Here is a 15,327-nt window from a genome sequence, read left to right as displayed (position 1 = left end):
GCCGCCGCTCGGCTCTGCCCGCGAGTCCCAGGCGCGCAGCCCTCGGCCCGCCGCCCGGCCAGGGCCCCGGAGCGCGGTGGAGGAGCCCCCCGAGGAGGCGGGGGCCCGCGCCCCTCTCCCCCCAGACATGGTGGGCCACCTGCATCTGCAGGGCATGGAGGAGAGCCTCAAGGAGAAGAGCCGGGAGGGCTTGCTGGACAGCCCCGACTCCGGGCTGCCCCCCAGCCCCAGCCCCAGCCCGCCCTTCTACTCGCTGGCGCCCGGCATCCTCGACGCCCGCGCGGGGGGCGCCGGCGCCTCCTCGGAGCACCCCGGACCCGGAGAGGCCAGAGCGGTAAGCGCGCGCCTTCGCGCAGAACGCGGGTAGGGGCCAGCCAGGGGCGAGGGGCGGCTCTCGCCGCGCCCCCAGATGCGGTGCCTCGGAAGCCGGCACGGGCTTCCTCCCGCACCCCCAACTGCGGGGCCCAGAAGGGGGTCCGGGGACAGCGGTGCTCCCCGAGGAGGGGCCGGGGCACGGAGGTGGAGGAGGCCGGCCTGACCCCGGGACCTGGAGACCTCTCCCTGGCGGTGGGCCTCCCTACCGAGCCATTGTCTTGTTGTCAGCCCTGAAGGACTAGGGGGTGAGGAACACGTCCGGAATTACCAAAGTTCTCTCCGGACTGGGTGGCTTGGAACCCCAGGACGAAGCATGTTGAAGACATCCGTAGCCGGGTCCCTTCTCTCCTGACCCTGGTCCCTGTTTACCGTTCCCGGCTCTGCCAGCGTGAAAGCTCCCCCCTCCCCTTTTTAAATAATTTTTTAAAAAAACCAAACCCAGACAGTAACCCTTCCTTCTCTGGATGTTGAGGGATGTTGACGTGGAGCTGAGGCGTGCCTGGGGGAGGCTGGAACCCCAGGGCAGGAGACTCAAGAGTTTTCTCCCCAACACCCCCTCCCCCACTTAGTAAGGCCTTCATGTGGATTTGGGTGGGCACCCAGCTTGGCGGCTGGGCCGAGCCGGGGTGGCCCCTGGCAGGCTGGAGCAAAGCGGGTGGGATCCTGTACCTTCCCGACTTGAGAAATGACAAGATGAAATTGGGAGGTTGCTAATGATCCCAGTGGCATTTCCCCCCCATTCCTGCCTGCTCTCTGCACGTCTTAACATCTTTTCTGCCAAGTGTATGTGCTGGCCCAGCTCCAGCCCGACTCCGCTTTCCTGGGGCCCCAGCGATGCTCGCCCGGTACCTCACAGGGCACACAATGCCTCCCCTCAGCTGAAAATCCTCCCAACAGCAGGAAGGAACCCTTGCCTTGCCTCAAGCCTCACAGCCTGAATTTCACTTGTGCCTCCCTTGCTCCCTAGTCCGGTGAGCCCTAGACTTGATTGGGCGTTGGCATCTCTCGGAGATTTCTTTGAACAATACCCAGGCCCACCTCCCAGCAGACATCCACATTTCATTGGTAGAGACTGTGACCCATGCACCAGGATTTTAAAAGCCTCCCCAAATGATTCTGGTGCGCAGCCCAGCTTGGGAACTATTATCTTGGACCCAAATCATGTGGTGAATTTGAGCACTGGGCTGGGGGCTGGGGGGAGGCATTGAGGACTTGCAGGGGTGACAGAGGCTGTTTGCAGCATGAACGCCCAGCTTTCCTGCAAGAGGGGCTCGCACTTGGAGCAGCTGCTCCGAGGGTATGTGGGCTGTGCACGTTGGGAGTAAATCCGGTGTCCAACAGGACGGAACTTAGAAAGGGACAGGGAGCCAGTCTTCCCCTTTATTTTTTGGATGACCTAGAGTCCTCCTTAAAGAGGGTTTTCTGGAAGCTTTCTCTGCCAGCCAGGCCAGCCAGGTCAGCCAGGGCAGCCATAAGAACTGTGTGCCTGGCTTCCTTGTCTTGGCTGTTCTGGTTGATTTTATTTTTTCCCCCTTCCTTGCTAACTAGCTGCCAGGTATGGAACTGGGCTGTCCCTGATCTTTTGATTTGGCTTGAAGGCAAAACCTGGGGCTATTTCCGCACAGGTAATGCTATCTGGTGTTTAGATAGCCCTTCCCCCCGGGGCCAGAAGCTCTCCTAACCCCTAGACGTACACTGGCTCATTTGCTTTCCACAATATCTCAGTGAAGTAAGCAGCACCCCCATTACTACCCCATTTTCCGGAAGGCCAAGCTGAAGCAGGGGTTAGCGACTTACCCAAGGTCACCCGGTTGTTGGTAAGTGGTCTTGCTGGGATGGAACCCAGGGAATTTAGATCCGGAGTCTCTACGCTTAAACCTTCTATTATCCTACTTTTTACTCTATAGCTAATTAACTACCTTGTGTGGGTTTATTATTTTTTTAAGTTGAAAAACAAAATGCCTGTGAATGTATGGGGCTTTGAGATGCTGCTTTTAATAAAAAGAGAGGAAATGGTTGCCAAGGGCAACCTCTTGGGGGGGGAGGGCTGCAGCTGGGGCCCCGCCCACCTAACCCACAGGGCACCCCACCTCCTGGTGAGCTCCGATGTTTAACAGCACCCTGCTGCCTGCTGACTCACCGAGAATGCTTTCCAGGTGCAGACGTCGGCAGGTTATCCGCCCATCTTGCCCGTCTGTGGGGAAACAGACAGAAACCCATCGCACGTCTTGGAGCTGATCGGTTCAAATATCCAAGCAGAGGCTGGTGGCAAGCGGGGCCTGGTTTCCTCTGGGGTCGCCTTGCTGCCCTGCACCAGGCCTTACGGGTCTTGGTGTCAGCCTGGTTTGCACGGGCTGTTCTGACACCCAGTTCCCCGGGCGCTGCTGCCCCAGGCAGGGGCGTGAGCAGTGAGTGCTGTGCCCAGTCCCTGCGGGTGAGATCCTCACCAGCTTGTCCCCCTGCTCACTATGCTGGACACGAGCGTTAAATTTGCTCACGCTTCATTTCATCAAAGAGGTCCCGTCCCCACCCCTTGCTTTGTGTGAGGAGGCTCACCCACAGTCGGCACAATGCCCCGTCGACGTGGGCTGTCTGGCTGGCTGCGGGACTGCCCCCGCCCAAGCCAGCAGAGGCACTGGGGCCAGGCTGGGTGTGAATGCACCTCCCCACCCCGCCTTGACCATGGGATTTCCTTGCTCACTCTTTGGGGCAAAGAGAGTCATGTTCCTGGTGATTCCCAAATCAGATGATGAGGTAGGAATCAGTCGTTCGAGGACTTAACTGAGCACCTACTGTGTGCTGTGTGCTGTTTTGGACTGTGGGCGACATAGCACTTACAAGATGTTCAGGGTTCCTGCCCTCATGGAACTGGTGTTCTAGTGGGAGAGACAGAGTCACCAACCTAAATGTGACCCCATACCTGGTGGCTTGGTCAGTGTTCTTAAAAGGCCGGGTAAGGGTGGAATGTCGAAGCCAGGGTGGTCAGGAAAGCGGTGTTAGCAGAAACCAGAACAAAGTGAGGGTGTGAACGTGATGGTTCTAGGGCTGAAGTGTGTGCCAGTCCCAGAGGATGGCAAGTGCACAGGTCCTGAGGTGGGAGCAAGACAGGTGTGTTCGAGGAGCCGTGAGGAGGCCGGCAGAGGCCAGAGCAGGGACTTGTGGGCCAAGCTGAGGCCAGAAAGTAAATTTCCATTTGGTCTTTTAAAAATGTACTTGTGACTATTTTATTTCTATCTTTCAAAAGGCAGACTGAGCCCCTACAGCCCCTCAAGTTAGAGACCCAAGTCAGACTTGATTGAGAGAGATGCCGCGAGGAAGGGGGTGTGTGTGGGCCTGGCCCCATGTGGGCGCCCTGCTCTCCTGCAGGACAGAGGGACAGCCAAGGCTGCTCGTGGGCCAGGAGGGCTCGCCTGTCAGCTGCACTCACCCCACAAATGCTCGAACCAGACCCGGCGAGGGACACAGTGTGAGCAAGACACACGCCATCCGTCCATGCCGCCTGCGAGCTCCTGGGGCCAGGGCTGCCAGCTTGAGGTCGAGCAGACCCCCAATGTCCTCCCTCCCCCCTCCCAGGCCTGCCCGGCCGAGCTCTGGGGACGGAGAGGGACAGGCTGCCTGTGAGGGAGAGGGGTGTGTGCAGCAGAGACCATTAAACATGGGCAGGGCAGGGAACTGGCCCTCAGGGAGGCCACAAACAGCATTTGGGGTCTCAGGCCACGTGTCTGAGAGAACAGCCATCACAGGGGTGCGGGAGACGTGGACAGAGCTGTGTCTGTGGCAGAGGAGGGACTCTGCCCACTGGGTCGTGGTGGCTGGGGGTGACGGGCTGGGCTGATACCCACTCAGATGTGGAGATGGGGTTCTCTTGCCCCAGGCTCCACCCATAGCCAGCAGTCTGGGCTCCCTCACGCATGGCTCCTGTCACCCCATCTGGGCTCCTGGGACTGCTTCTATGTTGAATGGACTTCTGAGCGGCACGCCTGAGAATCCCCCTAAAGATGAGGTGCGGCTCCCTGGACCCGGATTCTGGGAGGAGCCGTGTGGGCCGGGCATAGGTGGAACCAGCGGTGGGGGGTGAGGGGTCTCTGCCCCATCCTGGGAAATCTCCCAGGGCTGCCCAGCCCTTTGAGAACACGTCACCGCTGCCTCCTGGGGGCTTGGCTGTCACGGCTCCCCCTCCCCGCCAGCAGTCCTGGAGTTTCTCAGTTCTGTTTCTAGACCACAAGGGTGATACCAATGGTCACAGAGGGAGGTAGGGATTTCGGGAGTTAGTGCCCGGAGTTGGGAAGGATGGAAATACAGAAGGACAGAGGAATGAATCCATGGATGGATGGACAAACGGACAGATGGGTGGATGAACGGACAGACAGCCTGAGGAGACAGAGGTCAGTCCCCATGGCCCCCTCGCAGGCTCATCCGTGTGCCCCTGACTAGTGAGGGTGTCTGAGCAAGCTCAGGTGGAAGAGAGCCAGGTGTGTCAGGCCAAGAAAGGGAGGTTGGGAGGAGGGACGGGAGGAAGAGCACCTCCATTCAGCCCTTGTCTGCTGAACCCCAGATGAATCGGCCTCCAGCAAAGTCTCCGGCAGCCCCACGTCTCAGTGGTGCGCTCAGCTCACCGGTCTGAGAAGCTCTGGCTGTAGCTTTCCCCTGGAAGGAAGACAATAGGCCCCCTCCCCCCAGGTGCTCCCCAGCAGGGAGCAAGCAGGAACCACCTTCCTGGGAAAACCGCTTTCATTGGCTGGCAGAGCCTCACAGGTGCCTGCACGAGCTCCATGGGGGCTGTGCAGCCAAGTCACAGACTGGGGGGCTTAAAACGACAGACATTCCTTCTCTCAGTTCTGGAGCCAGGAGTCTGAAGTCAAGGCGTCAGGGGGGCCACACTCCCTCCAAAGGCTCTAGGGGTAACTCCATCCCGTGGGTCTGTTCTAGCTTCTGGTGGTGGCTGGCAACCCTTGGTGTCCAGTCTCTGCCCCGTCCTCATGTGGCTGTCTAACCTGCATGTGTCCCACAGTTTCCCCACTTACAGGAACACTAGTCATTGGATTTAGGGCCCAGCCATATCCAGTAGGACCTCATATTTGCAAAGACCCTATTTCCAAATAGGTTGTGTCCTTTGGGGCGCACACAGACCAACCTGCCACCCTCTGTCCCGCTGGCTTGAGTCTGTCTGGCCGCCTGTCGCAAGGAGCCCTGCCTCCAAACTGGTGTTGGTGTTTGCTTAGTTCTCCTGCTTTGGGTGTCAGACCTCAGGCCTTTGGAGTGTGTGCTGGGCCCGTGACACTTTGTGGCTCTCCAGGGAGTGGCCTGCTCCGTGCGAGGTCTGGGCTCCCCCCGCCAGGCCCGTTCAGCTCCACGGTGGGGCCGTGTTGGGGGAGAGCAGTGAGCCTATGGAACCCCTTCCCCACTGCCCTGGGATTTGTCCCATGGCCCCAGGCCCTATTGTAAGAAGAGTGGGAGCTCTTGAATGTCTCCTCCTTGGATCACTTTCCTCACGGGTGAAGGTCGTGGTCAGCAAATCCCAAATGCTCATGGAAGATAATCGAGTTTAATTCGGATAGCGACAAAAGCCACCAAAGCCACCGAAGCCACCGCCAGCCGCTGAGCTCAGTGACCTGGAGAAAAGGCCATTCTAGCCATTGCGGGGGGTTGCACGTGACTGTGGCCAGGACACCTCTCGCCATGTCAGGGGGTCTCCCTGGGGTTCGGTCTCTCTCTACAGGAGCAGCAGGGGCTCTGGACGCCTCCTCCTGTTCCACACCCTCCATGGATGGGGCTGGTTGCTCCCTGACGGAACGGAGAGCTCATGGCCGCTGTGTGTCCCCCCGGCTTGGGCCCAGACGCCGCTGGGCTGTCCCCCACATGGCACGGAGCTCTCACGAGATGGGGCAGTTATCTTTCTTTGCCGTCCTGTGGGCCGTGCCCTGTACCGCCGCCAGGAGGGGGCGCTCCGAAGCCCCGTTTCTGTACTTCCAGCCAGAGCGTGTTTATCCTCGCCTTGGCGCCTCTTGGGGAAGGCCCATGAATCACTGGCCGAGGCGGGTGGGGACTCCGGATCCCGCTCCCTCTGGGGCCGGCCCTGGGCCCTCACCCCACCCCCGGCCTGCCCAGGAGACCAGAGAGCCGGCCTGCTCCCCCAGACTACAACAGGGCCCTCCCAGCTGGGTCCCTCTATCCGGGGTGCAGAGGGCAGCATCTAAGGGGCCTGGGGGGTGGTCTCAGCTCGTCTGTGCGTGGACCTCGCTCGTTCCTCCCCTGCCCCTGCTTCCCAGAGCTGCAAGGGGATCCGAACCCCCCTAGGTCACTGGCCAGCCCCATGGGGTAGGCCTCACAAATGGCACAGCCTTATTTACAGGTGGCTGAGCAGCTCCGGAGGGTTCTCTTTAGGACGGAACAAAAATCCGGGCATCAAGAGGAAAGATCTGGGGGTGGGTGAGGGTGGTGGGCTGTCTGGGGGCAGTCTTTGCTCCAGGTAGGCCCGTGGCTGGTGTAGCAGGTGCAGCGGAAGTGGGTCCCCTGGGTGTGCGAGCCCCCCTCCCCCGCCCCGCCAGCCCCCATCCCGGTGACCTCCATCAGAATGTGACCCAGTCTTGGAGGAGCGTCTGTTCCAGGGCGGTTGGAAAGTCCTCCTTCCAGGGCCAGCGGTGTGCTTTCTTGGCTGTGAGAGGCACTTCCCTTGCCCACTCTCTAGGCTGGCTGGGTTCCATGGGGCTGGCACTGCCATTTTGATGTTAAAATAACCCTGCATCCAGAAAGACTCAGCTCTGAGCTTCCGGATGTGCCGGTGGCTGCGGGGAGGCCGAGCGCCGTGCGGCCGCCGCCGTCTTCCCCTGCGCCTGTCCCTGGAGCCCTGCAGGGCTGTCCTGGGGCCTTGGCGGTGACTTCCGGAGCTGTCTCGCCACCCAGGCCCGCTGGATGCCAGCCTGTGTCTGGGTTTTCCCTGGCTTCTCATATCTCTTGCACAGCACTTCCAGTCTGGGTAGATTTTAGATGTTTTTCCACTGGGGCCCTTTGGAAAACGGTGCCCAGAGCTCCGGCTTCCCGGCCCAGCCTGTGAAGTGAGTCTTGTCTCCCCTCCTGGCAGCCAGTCAGGGAGCGAGATCCGGCCGGAATGGGGCTGCTCCCACGGGGCGCTCGGGGAGGTACCAGGAGGTCTGGCAGTTTCTTTATCCTGGGTCGACCCCAGGGGAATGGTGTCGCTCAGCTCTGCGACAGCACGGAAGGCTCTCCCCTCAGAGCTGCCCTCCCTGCTCCCTAGCTTGGGAGTTATTAGGGGAGAGCAGGGTGGGGTGATGAAAACCGGCATCAGGCTTCCTCTCTCTCTCTCCAGCTGTCCCACCGATGTGAACAGAAGAAACATCTCCAGAAACCTTAGCACCCATGCTCACATCCCCTCACATGCCTGCATCATTCTCTGCTTTCTTCTGTAGCCAGTGTCATGCCCTCTTGAACAAGAGGCGCCCTGGGAGGCACTGTGCCTCCTCCCACCCACACGGGGTCTGGCATACAGTAGGTGTTCAGCCCACAGCAGGTGCTCAGCAAACAGTAGGTGCTCTGCAAACACACGTACACCTTTGGGGAAATGCCACTCTTTAGGTAATGCCTTTGGGAAGAGAGCATTATTTCGATAAACATCAAATCATGGAGGTTTATAGGTGGGGTCAGTTGGTGTGCCCGATGAGCCATGGAGGATGCCGAAGTGCTTAAATCTTGTTACTGCCCTCCTACCTCTTTAAATTCAGTCTCCTGAAAGTGTGTGCTTGCTTCTGGCAGTGTTGTCTCAAAGCTCACAAGGTTGTGGGGTATGCTGCTCTCCAGGGAGGACTCCCCTCCCTTGGACCTTCACATGAAGAAGGACTCCTAACACAAGCCAGTTTTTATACGGTGCTTACTCCATCCCCCGCACTGCCCCATGCATTTGCAGGCACTGTGACCTGTCACCAGCCTCGGAGACCAGGAGGCTGCTGGCCAGAGAGAAGGGTTGTCTGCCCCGAGTCAGCCAGCGCATGGATGGCTTCCTAGCGCTGCTGTGACAGACTGCCCCCGAGTAGCTTAAAGCAATACACATTGATTATCTCACAGTTCCAAAAGTCAGCCGTCTGAAAGGGGTCTTATAGGCTAAAAATCAAGGGTTTTGGCAAGGCTGTGTTCCTTTCTGGAGGGTCAAGGGGAGAATCGTTCCTTGTCTTTTTCACCTTCTAGAAGCTTCCTCCATCCCTTGGCTTGTGGCCCCTTCCCCCATCCTAAGGCTCCAGTACAGCATCTTCAGTCTGACCCCAACCCCGTGCCTCCCTTGGATAAGGACGCCTGAGATCACGCCAGGCCACCGGCTAGTCCAGGTTCCCCTCTGCATCGCAAGATCCCTAACCTAACCACCTCACAGTCCCGGGGATTAGGGTGCGCTCATCTTTGGGACATTACTCCGCCTGCCACGCCCAGGAAGGGGACAGCCGTTGGCCCTTTGTGGGACACTCACTCTGTAAATGCCAGCGAGACATGGGGCCACCTTGAGGACAGCTACTGGGGGCTTTGGGGGACCTCCTCCTCCTCCCAGCCTTGTATGCTTTCTCCCTGTGGCCCTTGGCTCTTGTTCTGGGGACCCTGTGGCTGGGGAGGTGCTGCGGGGGATCCTGTCCACAGGCTGACCCCAGACAGGCTTGGGCCCGGCCCCGGCCCCGGCCCCGGGTAACGAGTCAGTGGGGGCTTCTATGCACGTGAGAGTTCTCGCCTCTCAACCGCGCAGGCGCTGTGAGGTGCCCGGGCCTGGGTTAGACAGCCCATCAGGTCCTGAACCTTAGGGAGCTCCTTGTCTGGGGGTGAGAGACACACGTAGGGGTCACAGCCCTGGACCAGGTGAGAAGGAACCAGAAGGACGTTCCCGGTGCAGGAAGCAGCATGAGCCGTGGCACAGAGGCAGCGGATGTGCGGCCGAGGGCGTAAGGGACACGTGGGCAGAGGCCAGTCCCATGTGTGTGAGAGGGAGCCGAGGAGTGGGAGTTGAGGGCACGGACCCTGAAACCCCAGGGTTCGAATCCTAGTCCTGCCTCTTCCTAGCCGTGTGGCCTCAAGCAAATTCTTGGTCACTCTGGGCCTCTGTGTCAGCATCTGTAACACGGGGATGCTGGTAGCAGCTGTCCTGCGGTCGGACGAGGGACCGCAAGGAGAGCGCCCGGGGCAGTGCCTGTGCGGGGAGCTCAGAACGCCGGGCTGCAGGGATTTACCCTCACCTAGGCGAGCCCCGGGAGGAGCTGGGCGGGGAGGGGCGGTACGGGAACTCGCAGGTCGTCAGCAGGCAGGGCTTGGTCTGAGCCTGCGATTCGTCCTCTTGTCGGATCCAGGGGGTGGGGGCTGGCCCCGATGCTGAGCCCTTGCGCGTGCCTACCAGGACCCTCCACAAAATGGGTAAAACGAGAACGTCCAAGGGAGCAGCTCCTGCGATAGCGGGAATGTTCGAGATCGGCCCTGACGGTCCTGGAACCGCGACTTCATGCGGCTGCTGAGCCCTTGAAGTGCCGCGTGGAATCTGTCGTTTGTTTAGTGGTAATCCGGCGGCACTGCAGTCACCCCAGGCATCCGGTGGCTACTGGCCGGGACAGGGCAGCCCGAGAGCAGTGTCCCCCGCGCGTGGGGATTGCGGGACAGGCGTGGAGAAACTTCCCCTAAATGGAAGGTGTAGGAGCGTGATTCACAGGTGAGCCCAGACTTTGGGGACAGGCCTGTCTACGGCGGGGCTGAGACGGTGCTGAAGGAGAAAGGAGGCTGAGTCGGTTCCAGACGAAGCACATAGGAAGTGTAGGCGGCAGGCGGCCCCACAGGGGCTGTGGAGTGGGCAGTGATGGAGGGGCTTCTGGGGAGCTCGGCGTCGTCTGTCTCCCATGGCCTGGCGGGCCTCAGCAGGTGGAGCAGGGGAGGCAGGGCTGGGGTCAGGGTGCTGTCTGGGGCTGAGGTGACCCCTCAGGGGCCTGATAGGGTGGGGTTCCAGGACACGTTAAAGTGCAGGCCCTATGGCCTGTGGGGCCAGAGTTAGGGACTCTTCACCCTTCAGATCACATTTCAAGGGGCACTTCCACAGGGGAGCCCTTCTGGATTTCCTGATGATCCATTGCCACCCTCCCCCCGCCCCCGCCAACCCTGGGGATTACAGCTGTCACCACGGTTGGAATTCTGGTCTGCTTGAGGGGTCATTTGAAGGGTAGTGGAGGTTTCAGGCAGCCAGCTCCGAGGAGCAAGGAGACCATCTCCTCTGTTCACTGTGGCAACCACAGTGTGGATCCCAGTAGGGCACACGGGGTCAGTGAATGAACGGAATGAAAGGCCCAGCGCCATGTCTGCTGAGCTCACTGAGCACTCGCTGTGGGCACGTGGAGTAACGGCGGAGGCAGGCTGGCGGGTGGCCCAGCGCGGGACACCTGCTGTATGAGCACGGGCTAGGCACTCGAGGTGACGCCGTGTCACAGACATCCCCGGATGGCAGTGGTGTTGTACCGGAAGCAGGTTTCCTTCTGGCTCGCACTCCACGTTCGTCGTGGGCTGACCATGACGTTGAGACCCGGGCCATCTGCCTTTCAGAGAACTGAGGGTGTCAGGCTGGCGAAGAGGCCACCGTCTTGAACGTCACCCCAGATGGAAAGGTTAGCGATGCAGGACCTCACCCTGGCGTGAGACCCTGGGCCCAGAGGTGACACGTGTCACCGGCGCCGGCCACGTGCCCCTCCCCCTCGGCGCTCCCCCACAGTGGGGCCGGAAGTGTGGTCCTCACCACACGAGTGGAAGGCAGAGAGCAGGCACTCGCGGCTGGTGGGCGGGTAGTAGTAACGAGCCCCACTGGCCATGCTGGAGGTGACCCAGCAGGCAGGGCTGAGGGCTGGTCTCAGAAGGAGCGGCTCCTGGTCCTTTCCTGGGTCAGGTGTCAGCCACTGCCTGAGGATGTTCGCACCACTGTGTCCCCTTCCTCCCGGCGGACGGGGCACAGACACAGGCTGGGGGGGGCTCTCCGCCCTCAGCCACAGGCGACTCCAGGCAAGGTCAGGAGCAAAGGTTTGAGCCTCTCACAGAGCTCCCGACTGCCCACGTCAGCATGGGGGCATCTTGGGGGCCTTGAGCTCGGGGTCCCAGTGCTCCAGGGCTCCGGGCCGGCTCCCAGGGCGTAGTGTGGGCTGGGGGTTGCAGGGAGAGGCCCTTACCACGTCCCCACATTGAGGTGTCTGGGAACTGGGGGGCAGGCTAGTGGGTGGGCTTCTTGATGGACCCCACGAAGCAGGCTTCCAGACCAAGCCAGGGCTGGAAGGATGTGGGGCAGCCCTCTTGTACCCAGTGGGGAGCTGGGGCCACAGGGCCGAAGGGCTGTGTAACCCCGTGTCTGTGGCTCTCCCTATAGCCCCCTGGCCTCCCCCCGAATTCCCCAGCGCTTGAGATGAGGCCCCGGATGCTGCCTGTGTTCTTTGGGGAGAGCATTGAGGTGCACCCAGAGCCCACGCACGAGATCCGGTGAGTGGGTCTGCTGGGAGGGTGGGGGTGCGGCCGGTGCTGGTCCCGACCCCCCATGGGGAAGGGGGGCCAGGCTGTGGGCCCAGTAGGCTCCCCGCGTTCGGGGAAGCCCTCTGGGGGCTGCTCCCTGAGGAGGCAAGACCGTGTCTTTGCCAGCGGTGACCTGATTCTAAGAGACGCTGACCTGAGGGGACCTTCTCTGTCTCCCTCCCGTGCTCCGGGTCTGCACCGGGCCATGTCCCCACTGCCCTTCTACCCAAATCTGGCTTTTATTTTAATCCAGCCTTCCAGAAGGTGTGCACAACGGTCAGCGCATACACACTCCATAGCTCCCTCCCTCCCTCCAGTCCCGCCAGACGTGCCGGGATCCGTGACCCAGCCCCACACAGGCAGCAGGGGACCCCCTTTCTGCCCAGCGTTTGGCAGGGGTCACATGAACACAGAGCTGGGACTGTCGTGTCTCCTTTTTCTACTGAGGTGTCCTTGGCCGCAGGCGTAGTAGGGCCACTCCCGCGTGCGGGTCATCTTAGGTGCACCTGGATTTCTGGGTGAAGGTGACCCCCCAGGAAATTTCCTGCATTGGTTTGCCCTCCTGGGAGGGCTTCTGGGGATCAGGATTCCAGAAGGTGGAGTCCAGGGGCCACAGGTCCTGCCCGCATAGCCACAGGACCCCTGGGATAGAGCTGTCCACGTCAGCCTGGGCCTGTCACGGAGACCCACTGCCTCCTGCCCCCCAGCTCTGGACATGGTCTCAGGAGACAGACGGCTCTGCTTTACACTTCGTTCTTCCCAAAGAGCCCCCGTTAGTTAAATGTGGACGGAGACGACCAGCCGCCCCCACGTGGACGGAGGAGAGCCGTCTCGACTCCCTCTGAGTCCCTTCATGAACCGACCATCTGTGGGGCTGCGATGGGGGGCGAGGCGGGTACAGTCCCCGCCCTCCCGGAGCTTTGGCTGGCCGTTTGGTTTTCTGGAGTTCTGGAAGCAGAGCGGCGGGGCACGGAGCAGCTGCTCGCTCATATGGGGGGTCACGCCCCTAGAGGTGCTGAAGCTACTTTTGGGGAGACCTCAAGCTTAGGGAGGAGTGTCAGGGAGAGCACAAGGAGGCCCGTGTGCCCGTTGAAAAGATCACGGCTCTTTACACTTTGTCCTCTTCGCCTGGACGTCGGGACGCTCGCTCTCTCCTACGTAAATGAATCTTTTTTTCTGAGCCATTGGAGAGAGGCCGTTGGTGGCATCCCGACCTTCAGCCCCGATACTCTGGCGCCCTTCCCGACAGCAGGAACATCCTCTCACATAATGACACCACCACCCGCATCCCTGCCGCAGATTCCGTCCCTTGTCTCCCATGCCCTTTCACGGCAGATTCTTAGCCCAACTCACGAGCCAGCCCGAGTCACGAGTCGCACTGAGTCCCACGTCTTTAGTGTCTTGCAAGCGGGCACACTCCCTTTGCCCTTTGACCCTGACTTTTTGGAAGAGCCCAGGCCATTGTGTTCAGTGGTGAGGGGGGCCCTTCCCACGTTCACGGACCCCCCCCAGACGGCGCGGGTGGGCAGTGGGGGGCCCCCATCCTGGGCTCACCCTGCCTACCCCCACCCTCCCCAGCTGCAACTCAGAGGTCAAGTATGCCTCGGAGAAGCGCTTCCGGGACAATGTCCTCTACACGCCCGTGCCCACGGTCACAGCCTATAGCGAGACGATCGTGGCGGCGCCCAACTGCACGTGGCGCAACTACCGCAGCCAGCTGACCCTGGAGCCTCGGCCCCGCGCCCTGCGCTTCCGCAGCACCACCATCATCTTCCCCAAGCACGCCAGGAGCACCTTCCGGACCACCCTGCACTGCAGCCTGGGCCGGCCTCGCCGCTGGTTCACCTCCAGCGTGCAGCTCCAGCTGTGCGAGCACCCCCGCCTCCCGGGGCCCTCGGCGCTCTGACGGGGCAGGGCCGACCCCCTCCACCAGGGACCTTGGACGGGGGGGGGGCGGGGGGGGCCGAGGACGGACTCCGTGGCTCAGCCTGGAGCCGGGGCGGGAGGGCAGTGGGGAGGCGCACTCCATAAAGACATCTGTTTTATTAGCACGTAAATGGGCAAGGTGGCGCGGGCCCGGCCCCCCGAAGATGCGGGAGGTGGCGGCCCACCCCAGGGTCCTGGCGGGGGAGAGGAAGGCGAGCATCTGTGGTGCGCCCTTGGAGCCCAGAGCAGCCTTGGCCCGAGGGCCGCTGCAGCTCGAGACCCTGGCCACCCTGTCTGTTCAGGGCTGGTGCCCTGGCTCCCAGGCCCTGTGCAAGGGAAGAGGGTGCCACCCAGACACCCACACCCCTGGGAAGAGATGTCTCCAAAGTGGGCCCTTCACCTGCGCGCAGCTCGGCTGGAGGCCCAGGCTGAGCGACCCCTGGTGGCTGTTGAGCTGGGAGGCTGGGCACAGGCCAGCGGCAGAAGCCAAGGGTCGTGCTGGTAAAGACCTTGCCTGGGCGGTTCCGTGTCCTGTGCCCCAGGGACGACGATTTGGGGCACAGTCCGCCTAAGTGGAGGCCTCTGAGCTCTGCGGCCGGACCCTCGCCCCAGGGCATCCCTGCTAACCTCTGTCCGCGCAACCCCAGCAGAAGCAGGACTCACCCCGGAGCCTTCGCGCCAGGTGCCAAGGGGAGGCATTGAAGCTCTCGGAACGTCTGTCATCACCTGTGCGAGGAGGGTCCCCGCTCAGCTGTCGGCTTAGAGACAGACCATGTGGTGATGCCACACAGGCCGCAGGGCTCCCCTTGTGTCTGATGCCAGGACAAGCCAGGGGCCACGGGCTGGTGCCGCCCCAGACTGGTGCCCCAAGACCCCCCAGTGCGGCCTGAACGGACCCAGCAGGTAGGGGGCTGCCCCGCCGCTCCCTTCGTCATCCCCCACAACGGGGCTGGATAGAAAGGTTCTGGGGCTTTAGCCCCACATGGGGCAGGAGAAGCAACTGCGAGCTCACGCCCAAGAGAGGCAAAGTGCCTGATATATTTTTATAAAGCTGCACAGACAGCACGTGTTTGCCACGGTCCGGTTAACAAAGAAATAACTTAAGAACTTGACTATCTTAATAAACTGTGCAAACCTGAAGAGGCTCCCTCCTCTGTTTCTGAGCCCCTCAGATCCCACGGGGCCGGGGGGCAGGTTTTCACAGGCCCCTGTGCTCCATGGCCACCCCCTCTTCTTCCCACCCAGCCTTGGCTTCGGGGAACCCTGCCTCCCCTCAGCCTCTCTGCTCACAGGGAACAGGGAGGTGCTCCGAGGGCTCAGAACCCTGTGCCCCACCCCCTTAGCCTCAGTGCCCACGGCTTCACCAAGAGCTGGTGAATAAATGCAGAGACCCAGGCCCCACCATGGGACTTGGGTGTGGGGGTGGTTCCGGGGGGGCCTGGGAATCTGCATTTTGGGTACCCAACTGCTTTGTGACCCGCATCTCAGCCCCCTGCACTGACAGCCCCCAGC

At 61.3% G+C, this 15,327-nt stretch overlaps 1 protein-coding gene across 3 annotated transcripts in view; it reads left to right on the top strand.

The window, feature by feature from the left end:
* Window positions 1-13,811, top strand: part of LOC100483563 (refilin-A) — a 14,026-nt gene extending 215 nt beyond the window's left edge. The window contains exons 2-4 of one of the 3 annotated variants that reach the window (XM_034639660.1): window positions 152-334; window positions 11,750-11,859; window positions 13,468-13,811. In XM_034639660.1, coding sequence (XP_034495551.1) covers window positions 155-334; window positions 11,750-11,859; window positions 13,468-13,795 — 618 coding nt within the window. In that variant the 5' untranslated portion in view covers window positions 152-154 and the 3' untranslated portion in view covers window positions 13,796-13,811. Of the gene's footprint in view, window positions 1-127; window positions 335-10,901; window positions 11,004-11,749; window positions 11,860-13,467 lie in introns of those variants that run through there. The other 2 variants (XM_034639659.1, XM_034639661.1) reach the window with 2 other exon arrangements.
* Window positions 13,812-15,327: the final 1,516 nt, after the last annotated feature.

This window comes from Ailuropoda melanoleuca, chromosome 12 (assembly GCF_002007445.2).
Source record: "Ailuropoda melanoleuca isolate Jingjing chromosome 12, ASM200744v2, whole genome shotgun sequence".
In the NCBI taxonomy this organism is placed as follows: Eukaryota; Metazoa; Chordata; class Mammalia; order Carnivora; family Ursidae; genus Ailuropoda; species Ailuropoda melanoleuca.
This window is presented reverse-complemented; position numbering and strand designations above follow the sequence as displayed.